We start from the raw sequence: 15,397 nt of genomic DNA on the forward strand, positions 1-15,397 counted from the left end.
TGGTGAACATGGCCATACCCACCATGGAGGTCAACAGTAATTTTTCCAAGGGGTACACAATAAATGTTGTGAAATAAAAATAACTCCTTTGATACTTTGAAGCCCCAAATCTCCCCTAGCAAGTTCAGTTTTTGGACCTCTGTATTTCTAAAACCCTGCGTACAGCAATGCTGGCGAGGAACTCCTAAATGCCTGCACAACTATAGGGTAACTGTAATTAATTATTAATTATTACTGAAACGTATTAGTGATAAGTTACACTACTAGAAAGTCATATTATTACTGTAATATCATAAAACACCACTATATATGTGTGCCGCACTGTATGTAATCAGTATAGCATCTGAGGATGAGTATATGAAGTATTCAGCAGCATGAAACTCTAACTGGACCGTAACCATTGGTTGCTTTCTTTTGCGCCGTATCGACCTCTTCATATCAAGACCAATAGATACTAACACGGTTTGTTCTCTCAGCCATCAATTTGCTAAACAGTGCATGAGAGAGGAATTCAAGTGGAAGCACTTTACAACAGGAAACTGCATTGCGCTCCTTTATACTGTGTGTTTTATGCACTACATCGTGATCTTCTCCTTCAAACTGCTGCAGATCAATCACCCAACAAGATTAGAATTAAGTCGAGGTTCAAAACATCTACCTGGTGAAAGTGAAATCATCCCCCCCTTCAAAGATTACATTCCTTATTCTCTCACACTGGCAGGCATCAAATAAAACTTTATCAAACCCAGCAGCATTATCTGCCAGTGCTTTAAGATAATTTGACTAAAAACTCCATGAAATGAGCTCCCTAAGCCGGGATACGAGATAAAATCACCTGCCGAGCTTGCAGTTTGCCTGAAAGTTATTTTGTTCAACATGCAGCTTTATTTAATCATTCTCACTGCCTCACAGAGATACAAGAAACTCGGCTCAGTAAAAGTGTTGTGTGCGACAATATTAAATCAGCGCTGCTCAGTCAACTTTCTCCGGACAAAGGAAAGGTTATTAAATCAACAGAGGAAATGGTGTTGAGGCTGTGGAGCGTGGCTTTGTTTATTTACAAGGGCATGGTTTGCTGTAAGGGTTTCACACACACACACATGGCTACAAACCACCTTCTACTGCGGCAGCGATGCTCAAAAACTCTGCAGTAAATTGCTTTGCTCAAAGGAAACTTCACACAAGTTTCCCGGCCCAGATTTTGACCTGGTTGGACTCGACCAGGCAACCATCCAGGGCCCAAACTGGCCTCTCAAACCGAACTGAATCAAGAGATGGAGCACTGAGGAGAGGGCTGTAAGAGACTACACCTTTCACTCAATGCACACGCCCGTCTGTAATACGATATCAAAACACCATTACAAAGCCAAGGACGCAGGATGTAAAGATCCCAGAGGTTTACTTATGCGAACAAGAATCTAGATATTTATGCACATATATTCTCTCATGGATGTTTAATGTGGCTGTAAAGGTTTTATCATGACACTGAATTTAATGTCTAGTATGACTTGCTGTAACCCAGCGTCCCTTCGGGGACTGTAACTAAACAAAACAAAAGAAGACTGAATGATTTCAGGCTTTAAAAGTATAGATTTCTGTCCAATAAGGATTCTGTTTTATCCCAATCTAATCATGCACCACTGCAGTACAGTTTTAAAAACGTAACTTATGCTATCAAAAGTTATATATATGCGAGATTTTGAATATTAATATGGCAGCAGGTGACCATTTACTGTGAAAATATATAGTGGAACAGTCCTGAGCACTCCCTCTGCGTGTGTGTTGGTCCCTGAGCTGTGCTTTCTATATACAGCCAGTGAGGTCGCACGTGTGTGTTTGTGCATGTGAGTCCCTCTGTTTCCAACTGCGACTAAAACAGCTGTTTTCTCATCTACATCACTGATTTATTTTCAGAATTTGGGGATTGTTGGAACAGTGGAAAGACTAATAAAGGTTGTTTTGGTGTTTGAACAAAGTTACGATGTTACAGGTAAAATTACAGTTTTTGTAAATGGAGTCTTACTCTTTAGAAAAGCCAGTTATATTAATATTTTCACATCTAACTGGGTAAATTAAAGTTTGCACCACCTCTGCACTGAGTTTTAAGTTGTTTGTTCCCAGTTTAAAGTGTGTTTTACGCTTATCTGCAAGGTAAAATTACTGATTTTGTCAATGGAGTCTGGTGGGCCGTAGTGCAACATCTACTGGCACTTGACTTTTGTATATAACCTTTAAATAAAATCTAATATAACCTGACTTTTTTGTTACCCTGGGTTATTCAAGTGTCATTAAGTTTAAACAGCAACAACAATGGATGATATGATGGGCACATTTTAGCTACAAACAATAAAAACAGCTTTAATTAGCCAGCTAATGTGCATCTCGGCCAGTGGGTCAAACTTTTTAAAATCATAACACCTCTAACAGGGATTTTTCTTTTCTGAGCCAGAAAAAACCTGTTGCTTTATTGTGACAAGTGACAAGTGGTCGCCATGAGCTTTCATGTCATTATTTGTGGCATCACCGCACCCAGGTCATCAGACACTTTGGGCCCCTGGGACTCAACAATCAACTATCTTTCTTTGCTCTGATTGGTTGTTTTTGTGTCTCATGTACTGTGATATAGTACAAATGTGACAAAAAGTTATTTTATTTACCTTACTTTGTTTTTATATGGTGAGTTTAATAGTTATTGCTTATTTCTTCTGCGTTGAAAACATAATAAAGTATAAACTTCACCTTATTATTAAAAATGTACAATAAAAAATGATCCAGGCATTGGTGTGGTTTAACTTCTTCCAATGTGAAACACAAGGCAGCTTGGAAAAACAGACTCAAAGCAGCTTTAAGGTGCAATCGCTGTAGCACCTCTGGGGTTATTCAGTCTGCCTCTAATCTATTTCAGTTGAAGCTTGTACGACTGATAAATTCAAGAATGTCTGCCTCTCTTGGTGCAATCTGTGGCCGCCAGACATGGGGTCTCATTTTAATCATGCAAGTGCAACAACAAATGCAAAGTGGTAGGTCTTGGGCAAACTGACCTCGCTCTTTTAGCTGTGTGGGATTAATAAATGCACTCTCAGCCAGTCACATCACTGGTCTCATAGCTGTGAAAGAGCTGAGTCGATCACAGTGACTCATGGCAACAACAACTCAACAATTAAAGACACAGCTTCTTCAGGAAATCAGATTGTTGTCTGGATGGTTCAGAGCAGCGTGATGTGAACACACAGTGCTACAAATCTGAAGCCAAAGGCAGATGTTGTGGGGTTTTTTAACAGTTAATTAGTACAACGATGAGACGTAATAAAAAAAAATTGTTTAAAAAAAATAGGTAGTTTGGTGAGGCAGTTTACAGGATCACATTAATCTGACACTGGCTACGTGTGGATGTCAGACTGACCTATGAGGCTGTCGGGGCGGGGCAGTGCGCTCCTCTGGTACAGGCCGTATGGATCTGCTCCGTAGGCCAGTGGCTGGCTCTGCCTGGGCAGCGTGGAGCCATAGTGCTGCGGCACCGCCGTCATCCCCGAACGAAGCGGTGACCCCGTCAAACCCCTCCCCTCCACCAGAGAGAGGGTGGAGCCAAGACGTCCACCAACTCCTCCTCCTCCTCCTATCACAGTTCCTCCCCCACCACCCAGGGCCTGTGTGACGTCAGTCGGGGACGTTGGCGAAGGGCAGGAGGGCGGCATGCTGGTGCCGGGGAATACGGCGGCCAGAGGTTTTGGCTCCGAGAGGATGGGCGAATCATAAGTGCTGCCTTGGGATGTTCGCAGGGAGATGCGGGAGGGTGAGACAGTGCCAGCAGTGCCACCAGGAGACTGGCTCCTGGAGGGGAGGGAGGCCATCCTCCTTAACATCCGGCCAGACACCTGTAAAGAAAATGGGAACTTAACTTACTTTTTTTTTTTTTTACCAGAGTAGTTACAAAAAAAGATCAAAGCATTTACATTGACCCAAATCAAATAATTAATTTGGTGCCAAAGAGATAAGGGTAATGATGTTTGGATCTTTTTTCATTGCTGTTTTGTGGTAGTGTGCAGTAGTTCTGGAAAGGTTTACCAGAGCAGCCTTAGTACCATTTCTCCTTTTGCTTTGGGAATGTATTTCTACAATTGTAATTAAGATTCACCTGATTCTCCAAGTATAACATCCATAACACTGTTGACAATTAATCAGTTCAACATTTCTATTTTCTGAATAAACACCTGAAAAATGAAAATTAGACTATGAACATCGCACTGCTCCCATTTGCAAATATACTTGCCAATTACCAGTAATGTGACACATGGAGGCAGGATGCTTTATCACGACTGATGAAGGACATCATTATGTTTCTCATTTGTCCAAGTAACTGAATGTGCGTGCCTCTGAATAAATGTCTAAATTCATTATAGTGTAGGCTGAGCTCTGCAAGTAGTAAATATATTACGTTTCAGGGAAGATTTGACAGAATATTTCATATTTATGATGACAAACATTTACTTTTTCCTTCTTATTACCAAATGTGAAATGTCCCTCAATTACAGACTCAGCCAACTGGATGCCGATCTGTGCCGCCTTAATCCATCAAAGCCTCGAACGCCTTGATGGAAAATTAAGAGCCGAAACATGTAAGCCCATCCAGTGAGGCTGCTTCGTTTGGAATAAATCGGGAGAAAATGCAAATGGCCTCAGTATTATCTGTCATTGCTGCTTCTGTTGTCATGCAAAAAGCATATAATTATTAGCCACAATGAAATGAGCTGATAGTGTTTGAGTGTGAACAATTTTAAGGAAAGATTAGATTTCTTTGAACGGTTTAGCAGATATTCTTCATCATTCATGACAGTAATTATTGAGTCCTCACCGGCTGTCTTTACTCTAATATCTTCAGGCATCTTGACATCTGAAAAAATACTAACATGTGGGAAGTAGAATATGATTTCTCATAACAAAAAAACAATCTCTCCACAAGGTTCAATTAATTAGCTGTGCAGGAGATTTCAATCATAATGTTATCTTTACCAGCAGTGGAAGTTTGCCCATGTTGTCATCAAATTGTAAACGTTTATTTACAATTAGCATTCTCTCCTCGAACATTTAAAGGACTTCTCATCCATATTAGCTTGACAATTTAAAAGTTAACTCACTTATTTGTTCATTTGAAAGCTCCAGAACGGCTACTAAATCAACCTTGTGAGGAAATAGTTTTCTCAGCTGCTTTGCAAGGTCGAGAATAATCTTTGAATGGATGAGGAATACTTAAAATGTTGAAGTAATTGCTTACTAAGCCCTGGCCCAGTTAAATCTGTCAGTTTACAAAGATAACAGTGGCAATTTACCATCAAAATTCTTAATTTTTTAAACAATGGATCCATGATTTCGAAGCCAGGCATGATATCAAAAGTGAGCATTATACAGCTATGGTCCATGTAGAAACAGCTCTTGTATTTCTGTGTAGAGCTAGGTCTAGTATAAGTAGAAAAAATGTAAGATCAGACTGTTATTTAAGTATAACCACGCCTCCAGGAGAGCGCCAGGCTTTGAAGCCAATTTGACATAGTGGCCAAACTGTGTAATTACAGCAATGGTGTCCGTCACATGATGCACGCTGGCCCAAAAAGATTTTTTACAATAAAGTTACATTGTGAAGGAAGCGGCTGTAAAACTGTGATTCTTTTTGTTTCACCATCAGAATTTGATCCATTGATTGTTTTCTCTACTCTCCAAGGTCAATAATCAATTTCTAATACTTTTTTATAGACTTGTACAAATGCAAACATGTCTGTGCTCGTCTATTGATGCAAAAAAATACATTTAAATGATGGTGTCACTCAATGGAGATAAGGCCTACCTGCCCGGAAGCTTGACCCTCAGCTCTTGGGCTCCTCGATATGGAGGCTCGGGGCTCTGAACGCACCACGTTCTGGTTGCTATAATAACTAACACTGCTGTCCTGGTAGCCACTGTCTGAATACGAGGTCATCTGAGCCGAGTGTCCTCCTGAGCCTGAGAGGACAGAGAGATAAGAAGGTGAGGAAACAACGAAGAGGGTGAGGAAGTGCTTTGCCTCTACTTTTCCCGCTCAGTGCCTCTTGTGAAATGTTAGCTAGAAGTGTAATGAAACTGGTTAGCACAGCCACCACCATCACATCAGCGGTTTAATAATTTGCATATTATCTCAGTAACTCTTTCAACTTGTTAAAAGGCATTATGCATATAAATACATACGCACAGATATCTGCATTAAGCCTTTATGCTGTTCCTGGAACAATCTGCATATACTGTACAGCTTCAATAATGCTGGCCTACTTTCTTCTGTAGGATGAGGAGGAGGGAGCATGTGGGGGATATTTTTATACTATCAGACCACTCCAACTGTACGGAATATAAACAAGACCAAAGGCAAACTTGTTTTTTACAATTTCAAACAGCTACACGGAAGTTACATGTTTACCAATGATATTGTAATTTATTGTAATAAGAGGGAGATTGAATAAAGAGCTCTCAGGATTTGGTTCAGGCAAGTTGTGTTTGACGAAAGTATTTGAAAAATGGTTCCTATCCTTCTCTGTAATCTGTCCAAAAAAAGGGAAAAGATTAAAACAGCAACCCTCCTGCTCACATAAGAATTCACAGCTGTACTGACTGCATCAGCGCTTCGCTCTATTGGCCACCCATGTTTCGTGGTTTTACACAAGCACTGAGGAAGCTTGATGGACCGAAGTGTCAGCCGCTCCAGTGGAAATGCCTAATGTCCGACAGCGACAGGCTGCGGTTGCACTGCAGAGCTCCCAGGTGTGAATACATGTGAAACTTTTCAGATAAGACAGTTATAAAATAGAGAATAGAATTCAGACAGCAGTGGTGGCATACTTTATGTTTTGGGTGATTTATACTGATCTGACCAGATGGTGACCATAATGTTTTTATTATTATTTTTTTATTTTTTTATTTATTTTTTTTAAATGGCACCACATTTTTAGCTCTTTTTTTAATATGTTTTGATATGAATCTGAGTGACTGCCTGGGAAATCTGCACATCAGCCTCTTACTGTAGTTAGAGTGGGATCGGTGGGATTTGTTAGCGAGGTTCAGATTTCTTCTACTTGGCAAGTGTATTTATGTGGGTGGCCTCCATGGTAGCAAGTTGACCAACAATAATTAAGTCTTCCTACTACCTTTACAAAAGGATTTTTGTATCAGATGGTAAAATACATGAATCCTGCTGCCACAAATACTAGAGCAACAACGGTGGACTAGTCCAGTTCAGCTTCTTAAGTTTTTTATCAATATTAGAACAGTTTTGGTTATTTCACAGCAGAGATTTCTGTATTTTGTGTTTATTTCTGAGTAGTTCACTAGTTTAAAGTGAGTGTGGCTCAGCTGGTAAAATGTGATGGTGAATGGACTGCACTTAGTCTCCCGACCACTCAAAGGGCCTTACACGTCACATTCACATGTCACACACTGATGGCAGACTCTCTGATTAGTGGAGACAGTTGGGACTGAGCATGTTATTTCTCTAACTTTTTAGTAATAAATATTTAATGTTATGCAGACACAATTCATATTTGAGACCAGGTGTTCAGGGGCTTACTCTAACCCATTTAATCAAATCAAATATAAAATCATTAGATTCATCTCTCAAAGTCTGAACTTCTGGTTTGGACCTCTATTAGACAATGTAAACATGGCAAGAAATAAAGCATGAAAAGAAGCATCTATCTGATTACAGCAGGGCCTTTGAACTCAAATTGTCTTAGGGCCACTGCTGGTATTGTCATATACATCATACTAGCAGTTTCTATATATTTTTATAGCATCTTTGTCAGCCAAACAACAAATTAAGGTTTTAAACTCTCTTTTCATCGACCGTTTGCACGCATTTGCAGCTTTTGCCTTTGACTTTTACCATTTATTATTTATTTATTTATATGAATGAAATACTTATTTTTTATAGATTAAAGTAATAATTCAACCAACCAGACATAAAAAAAAAATGTTGCCTTTTCTCCAGATTCTGCTTGCAACATCATAAACTCCAGTACCCGCGAAAAAGACCATGTGGTGTGTACATTTAACAGACCCTCACTGTCATGCAGGGAGGCGCGGTCCGCTTCAGGCATGTAGAGTCCCTCCTCCCCCTCCAGGTGACGACCAGGACTTCCAGACGCCTCCAGGACTCCGCCCTGCGACTCTCCGCCTGTCAAAGCATCTGCCATTGAGTCAAAAGCATACAGCAAGTCCTGGCCAGTCAAACATTTATGTGTGGATTTAGATACCCACTGGCTGAACACATTTTCCTACAAAATGAAAACACTAAATATAAAAACAAAGTCTGTGTGAGAACAATTTAGTGGCATCACCTTTGCAGACAGAATCCTCTTCATCTAAAAAACTAAAAGTATCGATTCTTTGACACAAAAGAATACAACATTTTATAGCAGTACTTTTGTTTTATTGGGAAGTTGACAGTGAAGAATGGACCAGGAAACAAAGCAGAGGGATCTGTGACAGAATAGTAAATGGGTCTATATATGCTGGTGGAAACATTGCTTTGTTTTGCTTCACCGGTCGGTGCTGCATCCTGGCAGTTTTCAGCCCTTTAAAGGCTAAAATGACTTTCTATATCTGAAAAAATGCTTTCTTTTGTGCCAAAATCATACAGATTTTAATGTGTAGGACCCTTTTGTTTACAGAATCGGATGGTAACACTCACTTGTGGTTTTGAAATCTGAAACTGTAATCTTTTTGTCATCTCATCTTCTTAAATATAGCTTTTTACATCCATTATCTATGACCGTTTAGCCTTTGCAGGGTCGTGGAGGGCTGGAGCCAATCCCAGCTGACATTTGGCTTTTCATAATAAATGTTAAAGCTTAAAATTAAGAAATCGTACCTGCTGATCTCCATGCAAACGACTTCTCCGAAGAGCTTTAGCAGAAGAGAAGAGGAGGAAATGGAGGACAGGAGAAAGCAGAGACAGACGTAAATCAAATCAGAGTCATGGCCGAATACTTTATATTCAATCAGTCCGGGAATAGGAAGAAAAACAGATATAGATGGAGGAAATCTGTTGCCGCAAAAACATTTCTTCACATTCAATCTATTGGGAACTAGAATAAGGCCTCCCTCATTATTTGTGTGAATTTCGATTTACTTTTTCAAATTGATAAAAATGAAAGTCAGTTGACCCCAGCTGGGAATCAGACATGTTATATAACCAGACGCACACTGTGTTGTCTGAGCTGAGAAAACACCTGCAGCTGAACACAAAACACTGCTAACAAGAACAGAAACCATCTTTTACCTGGGCTGATACCATAATATGCAAGATTATAACCAAAATCACAGCTGGGTTATTGGATATTGTGGTTATTAAACATAAAACAATCTTGAATCTTCTCTATTTGTAGGTACATCAAAGTGTCAAAATTTAATAAAACGTAAAAATAAGTGTCGATTTTTTGCTAGGCTCAACACTAAATGGGGTTTTGTGGATCTGAAGGTTTGTGTTCAGAGTGATGCGTGCAGGTTGTGATAGCACAATGTGACTGTCAACTATCGGAACATCATCATTCCTCATGACGACAGATATTACTGTTATGTGGTTTGACAGAGCGGTCTGCAACCAAGCACGACTTACAGCCAACTGTAAACCCATATGACAACAGTAATTATGTTTTGGGGGAATTGTAAGACTACAATTTAATTTAATTTCTAAAAAAAGAGATGTTAACTGAATCTAAAGTGTAATTAGAGAAAGAGAGCCAGTCAAAAACCAAGATAACATTGTTTTATCAATCTCTTTTTAGAAAATAATGTATTAAATATGTTCTGTTACATAACTTTGAACAAATAAAAACAGGCTTTTGCATCTCATACAGACACTAAAGGGAGCCTTGTGCATCAGTATGAGACGCCAAAGGGCCAATGCAGACATCAGGAGGCTGAAATATACTTTTTATTGTTCTTTCTATATTTTCAGGTAAATGCAACAACTTAAATAAATAAATAAGATATCAAAAAAATCTGTTATTGTATTAGCAGTCTTTTTGTTCATAATTTGTGATTCAACAAACGTGTAAACTTCATGTCATCAAACTTACCTGCTACTGTCTCCTGCTGGGGACTCAGCTCCCAGCATGCACCTCTCTAGCTGGCTCGCCACAATCTGCCGCTCCTCCTCCAGCTCCCGAGTCAGCCGCTCAAACTGAAGCTCCTACGGGAAGACATTTACGGCAGCGATTACAACCACGACACGGCAATTTAAGCCTCCTTTTTAAGACCCATTTGATGCCAGTTAGAATTAAATGTAAAACCAATTTTGTATTTGGTCTGCACGACTTGACTGATTTCTCACCGGCTGTGAGCTTGCTGAGTGATTTTTCCTAAACCTGTTAAAGTGGATTCAAGATTTAAAACACTAAAACCGTGTCCGGGACCTTTTAACAGCCTTCAGTTCAGATAATATAACTATACACATTTTAAAAATGTCAGTACAAAGCAGCAGAGAATGATGAAATATAGATTTCAAGGCTAAAAATAACTATAGAGGACAGATATGACCTGCTGCTCATAAGTTGATTATTCTGATCCACTTTCATTTATTTAATTGATTAATAGAATAAGTTTGATTCTTAAAATACTGTCAATCCAGAGATCCCGTTTCCAAATATAGAAGACAAGAAAACTGGTAAATATTCAAATTTTAGAAGCTGGAACCAGAATTTTTTTTGGCATGTTAACATAAAAAAAAGGCTAATTTTTCATTCATGATCCAAATTTTGTAGATTAACTTTGTGTTGGTTGATTAATTGATGGATTATTTTAGATCTATGGAGGCAAATCAATTTCTTTAAAGGTCTAGTGTGTCACATTTAGGAGGATCTATTGGCAGAAATGGCAGAATGTTTTCATTAGTGAATAATCACCTGAAAATAAGAATTGTTGTGTTTTTGTTACTTTAGAATGAAACGTTTTTATCAAGAAAGGGAGCTTGACCGCCATGTTTGACCACCATGTTTGACCACCATGTTTCTACAGTAGCCTAGAACAGACAAATCAAACTCTGGCTTTTTTGTGTTTTTCACAACTATAAGTGAGCTACCCCTGTAATTACATTTTTAATTAATAAGTAAACAACTGTCTTATTGCTCCTGTTTTACAAGTTGATTGCGACAGATGAACAAATAAAACCCCACATAAGGAGGCTGGGTTGTTTTTTCACAGCAGAGAAAAGCACAGAAAGCACCTTTGTAGATCAAATAGACGTCTTTTCAATATAACTATTTGATTTTACATAAAAGTTGCATAATTTAATTGAAAGTTTGCTTTTTGAGTGCCCTGGTTAACTTTTAATGTACATACTGCAGTCTCTATTTTTAGATAAGCACACAGTGTTTCTAATAAATTGTCGCCTGGACATTAAAGCGTAGAATATGTTCCTTTTTTTCCTAATACTGAATAAATTTTGCCCACCAGGAAGACAACTTACATTTATCATTGTGTCAGTTGTGAATATACAGAGGAAGGCTGAGGGGAAACAATCCAGTATGCTTCTTTCTGATCACAACAATAAATATAAACAGATGCTCTTTGCCATTTTAGGTGCATATTGGGATGACAGTAAAGATTGTTTCAAGTCAAACTGAAACTCTTGTAGGACTTTTGATGGCAGTATAGGACACATTTTGCCTTCCGTCCACCATGACTTTCCCTAGGATTGTGCATAACTTTATTTAAAACCATTTGAGTAAAGATAATTTGATTTTATGCATGTTGAGACTTCTTTCTCTGTTTCTGGTTTCACAGTTTAGGCTGTACCACCTACGAAACAAGTGATGAATGAGTATGTGTACTGTAGGTTAATGGGAATCAGATGCTGCTTGTTGGCTCAGTACTTTATGATTTAAGTGAATCACTGGCACATGGGCCAAATGTCCTTATTTTCCCCTGAAAACCCAACAAGTTCATGATAATGAAGCATCAAAAAGATTCTTTCAACTGGTATTAGTGGTTTGTTCACTAACAAAATGTGATTAGGGACAAAAAACAATGTGATATCTTTCTTAAAATATCCATGAAATCTAGCCATCAGAGTGTACTTTTGGCAATTTTAACTAAAGCACTACCACATTATATTGTGTATCTGTTAAAAACCCTGAGACACTGGTGGACTCAAGGCGTTAAAAAAATGCAGGTGGTGCCCTTCCAGTAGACAAAACACGATTCAGCGCCCTCGAAGGTGCTAATCCTAACCCTGACTAAGCTGTTTCACCATAAATGCATCACAACTTTCTGCGCACTGGTGCTCATTTTATATTTTTCGCCATTCCCGCTCGAACAACCACTGCCTGAGAGCTGGTAGGGATCCGATGCCTTGCTCGAAGGTATGAAAGCGGGGCAGATGTTTGCCAACTGCGGCCGAATGGCTGGTGGTTTTGGCACTCTCTCATTTGAACTCTGTTACATAACACAGAGGCTTCCCAGCTGCTTTATAAATCTTCTAGGAAGCACAGCTGGTGTCATCACAGAGGTCCACCGGAGAATTAGCTGTCTGCAAAAAATGTCTAAATATAAAGTAACCCAGCTTCCCAGGAAACCTTGTTGTGGAGTAATTCAGGAAATGGTCAAGGGTCTGATAAGGTTGACTTGTTCACTCCGACACAGTAACTTGGTTGTTTAGTTTGGGGTTTTAAGGTCATCTTCAGCCCTGCAGTTTGGAAGACGTATTCAGATCCTTTCCTTTAATTAAAAATATCCCATTACATCCCAATAAAATGTCCCCTGTGACTGATATCTGATTATATGTGAATGGGCAGCATTTTACTGTTGTAGCTGCTGGTTCCAGCTACTTTATATACAGTTAGTTTAGTCCAGTGGTTCCCAGCTTATAGGGAGATGATTAATGCAGCAGGAGAGAGGGCTAATACATAATGATTTTATATGAAGGCATAAAAGGTTGAAATCAGTGGTTTAATCTTTAACAGTGGATTGTATTTTATCATCAAGTTTTTAGTACAATATTGTAGCAGAGTAGCAGGTACAAAATAGCAGAAGAAAACACTTCCTTATATCTGCACTCAGTTTATTTGTAAAGTGTTAATGTAAAAGGGAAGACTTTCATTGACATTTGGTGCAATCATATTTGATAACTGAAGAGAAAAGGCGTGTGTTTGTTAAGATTTTATGTACTGTCTATGTGAATTTGTACCAGAGTTACTATAGTTTAGTTTCAGTTAGTGTCTAGAGTTGGTTTTATTCTATTGTATTTTTTGAAGTAGGGCAAAAGTCCTTCAAATCATGATCCTCTAAAAACTACAAAAGACACTTATTTCCATCTCTTCATAAAAGCTCTTTTGTATGTGGGTCAGCTCTGGTCATGTGACGCACGGAGCCTTGACAGTCTCTTTAGTCAGATGGTGTACAGTGATTTAGTTAATGAGTTAATGGTCTCATCGTGTTGGTTATTTGCTAGTATCTCATCCACTACAGACGGAAGAAGTCTGCATGCTATCACAGCTGACAGAAAAAAACGAAATAATAAATTCAGACATAATCTGACACTTGAAGGAGTATGACACACATATATAGACTGCCTATACATTGTCACTTTAGCTCAGACTGCATGAAACAATGATCTGCATGAGGAAATTGGGTACACACAGCCAGTTTTGCAGCGTTAATAAGTGTTGATTTTTCTGCAGCAATTATTCAGAGTTAATTGGAGAGATGTTTGTCTGCTTATGGGCTGATATGGCTCGGAGGCGGCTGCTCCAAAATAACCCAAAATGTTAATTTAATTGTGCAACCGCAGAAAAATATTTTTTTTAGCCCAGACTTACACAAGTCATGTCAAGTATTTCCTCTAAATGTTTAAGGGCTTTCAACTTTTTTTGAGAATAATGTAGCCAATTTTTTAAGGATAATTTTGTCGGCGTCTTAGAGCAAGTTAGCAGCTTCAGGGGGCTTTAAGTTGAGTAAAATGTATTAAGAAACTAAAAATATTATGCATTAAGCTCTGTAGATCTGGAAATAAGTACACTGACTATGAGTTAACACTGAGCAGTTCAGACCAATCGATAGCTGAATGGGTTGGTGCTGAAAGCTGTTGAGGAAGACAAATACATGATATAGACATCACTTAAATGTGTCGGCGCATGTAAACACCAGACTGTACAAGGTCACATCCCATGTGCCCTGAAATCTTTAACTGGAATGATTTTAATCAGAATGAAAAAAGCGCTTATTGCAACTGCAGCTTGTTACTGTGTTTTCAGTTTAATCCGTTTATCAGTTGTTCTGTACTGTTATTGACATGCACTTAATGTAATTTAACATAAAATGTGTTACTTAGTCCAGGGTCGTTACTCAAGGCGCGGAAAGATTGGAAACCACTGACCTAAAGCAGTGTTTCTCAAATAGGGGTGTACTAGTACTGCAGTGGGTACATGAGAAAATATCAGTCATGCATAATTCCTAAAATAATTATACAATAATAAGTTCAATAAAAAATGTAAATGTAAGTTCAATAAACAACATGTTGTATTTAGTATTACGATATAATGCAATCGTTAACTGCTGTAAAACTTCTGAAAAAGGTTGTAAGTTATTTGTTTTCCATGAATTCAGTGATTCTAAATATTTCAAATGAAGTGTCTTTCCTAATAAATCAGACACGGTGGCACAACACTGTATTCTGCCTCTTTATATGAGCTTTGTTTTTCTATTTTGCACTGGGATATTTCGAAAGGAGTATACATTATTGAAAGAAGTTTGAGAACCACTGACCTAAAGTATGAAGTGACAGTCTGAGATGCACTACACTAAAACAGTGTGTTTTTCAAACAACATGCTGCTTAAACGTGCTGCATGTTGCCACAGCGCTCTCTGCTTCTTACATCACTTCAGAGCAGCACAGAGACAGGACAGGAAGACACAACTCTCCTTGTTTCAGCCTAGCCACGTTACGGCACGCCTCGAGGGACAAACAGAGCCACATCGTGCACTGCGCCTGTCACCCCGTGATGTCTGGAAACACAGTTAGCCCTGCCAGGCCGATGGAAAGCCGTGCCAGGCGATGTCTCGTACCAGCTGGGGGCTACTGGACGATTCGCCATGGCTTATTGTGCGCCGTCACAAAGTGTTTTTCTCACTCTTATCGAGTGACACCAACCACAGACCTCTGCGTCTTATTCCTTCTTGCCGTGTCTAATCACGGCCCGGCAGTTTGGTTTATCCAGACTGCATCTGTGATACCCGTGAAATGTTTGGCCTACTTCCGCCGCTGCGACACATTGCTGCTCTGGCTGTAAATCGCATCCTTAAAGGGAGAATTCCCCCTTTATAAATCTTCTAATATCTTGGTTTCTTACCAATATCTGTCCAAACATACTGTCGATGACGT

The 15,397-nt window shown here is 39.1% G+C and overlaps 1 protein-coding gene across 1 annotated transcript in view; it reads right to left on the reverse strand.

The window, feature by feature from the left end:
* LOC118339681 (plakophilin-4-like) overlaps positions 1–15,397 on the reverse strand; it is a 43,279-nt gene that overhangs the window by 21,340 nt on the left and 6,542 nt on the right. Inside the window, exons 2-6 of the mRNA XM_035677381.1 lie at positions 10,098–10,210; positions 8,888–8,922; positions 8,075–8,191; positions 5,840–5,994; positions 3,404–3,875 (exon numbers count right to left, since the gene is read on the reverse strand). Of these exons, the coding sequence (XP_035533274.1) occupies positions 3,404–3,875; positions 5,840–5,994; positions 8,075–8,191; positions 8,888–8,922; positions 10,098–10,210 (892 nt within the window). The remainder of the gene's footprint in view (positions 1–3,403; positions 3,876–5,839; positions 5,995–8,074; positions 8,192–8,887; positions 8,923–10,097; positions 10,211–15,397) is intronic.

Source organism: Morone saxatilis, unplaced genomic scaffold (assembly GCF_004916995.1).
Source record: "Morone saxatilis isolate NCDOM2014 unplaced genomic scaffold, NCSU_SB_2.0 Contig6, whole genome shotgun sequence".
NCBI lineage: Eukaryota > Metazoa > Chordata > Actinopteri > Moronidae > Morone > Morone saxatilis.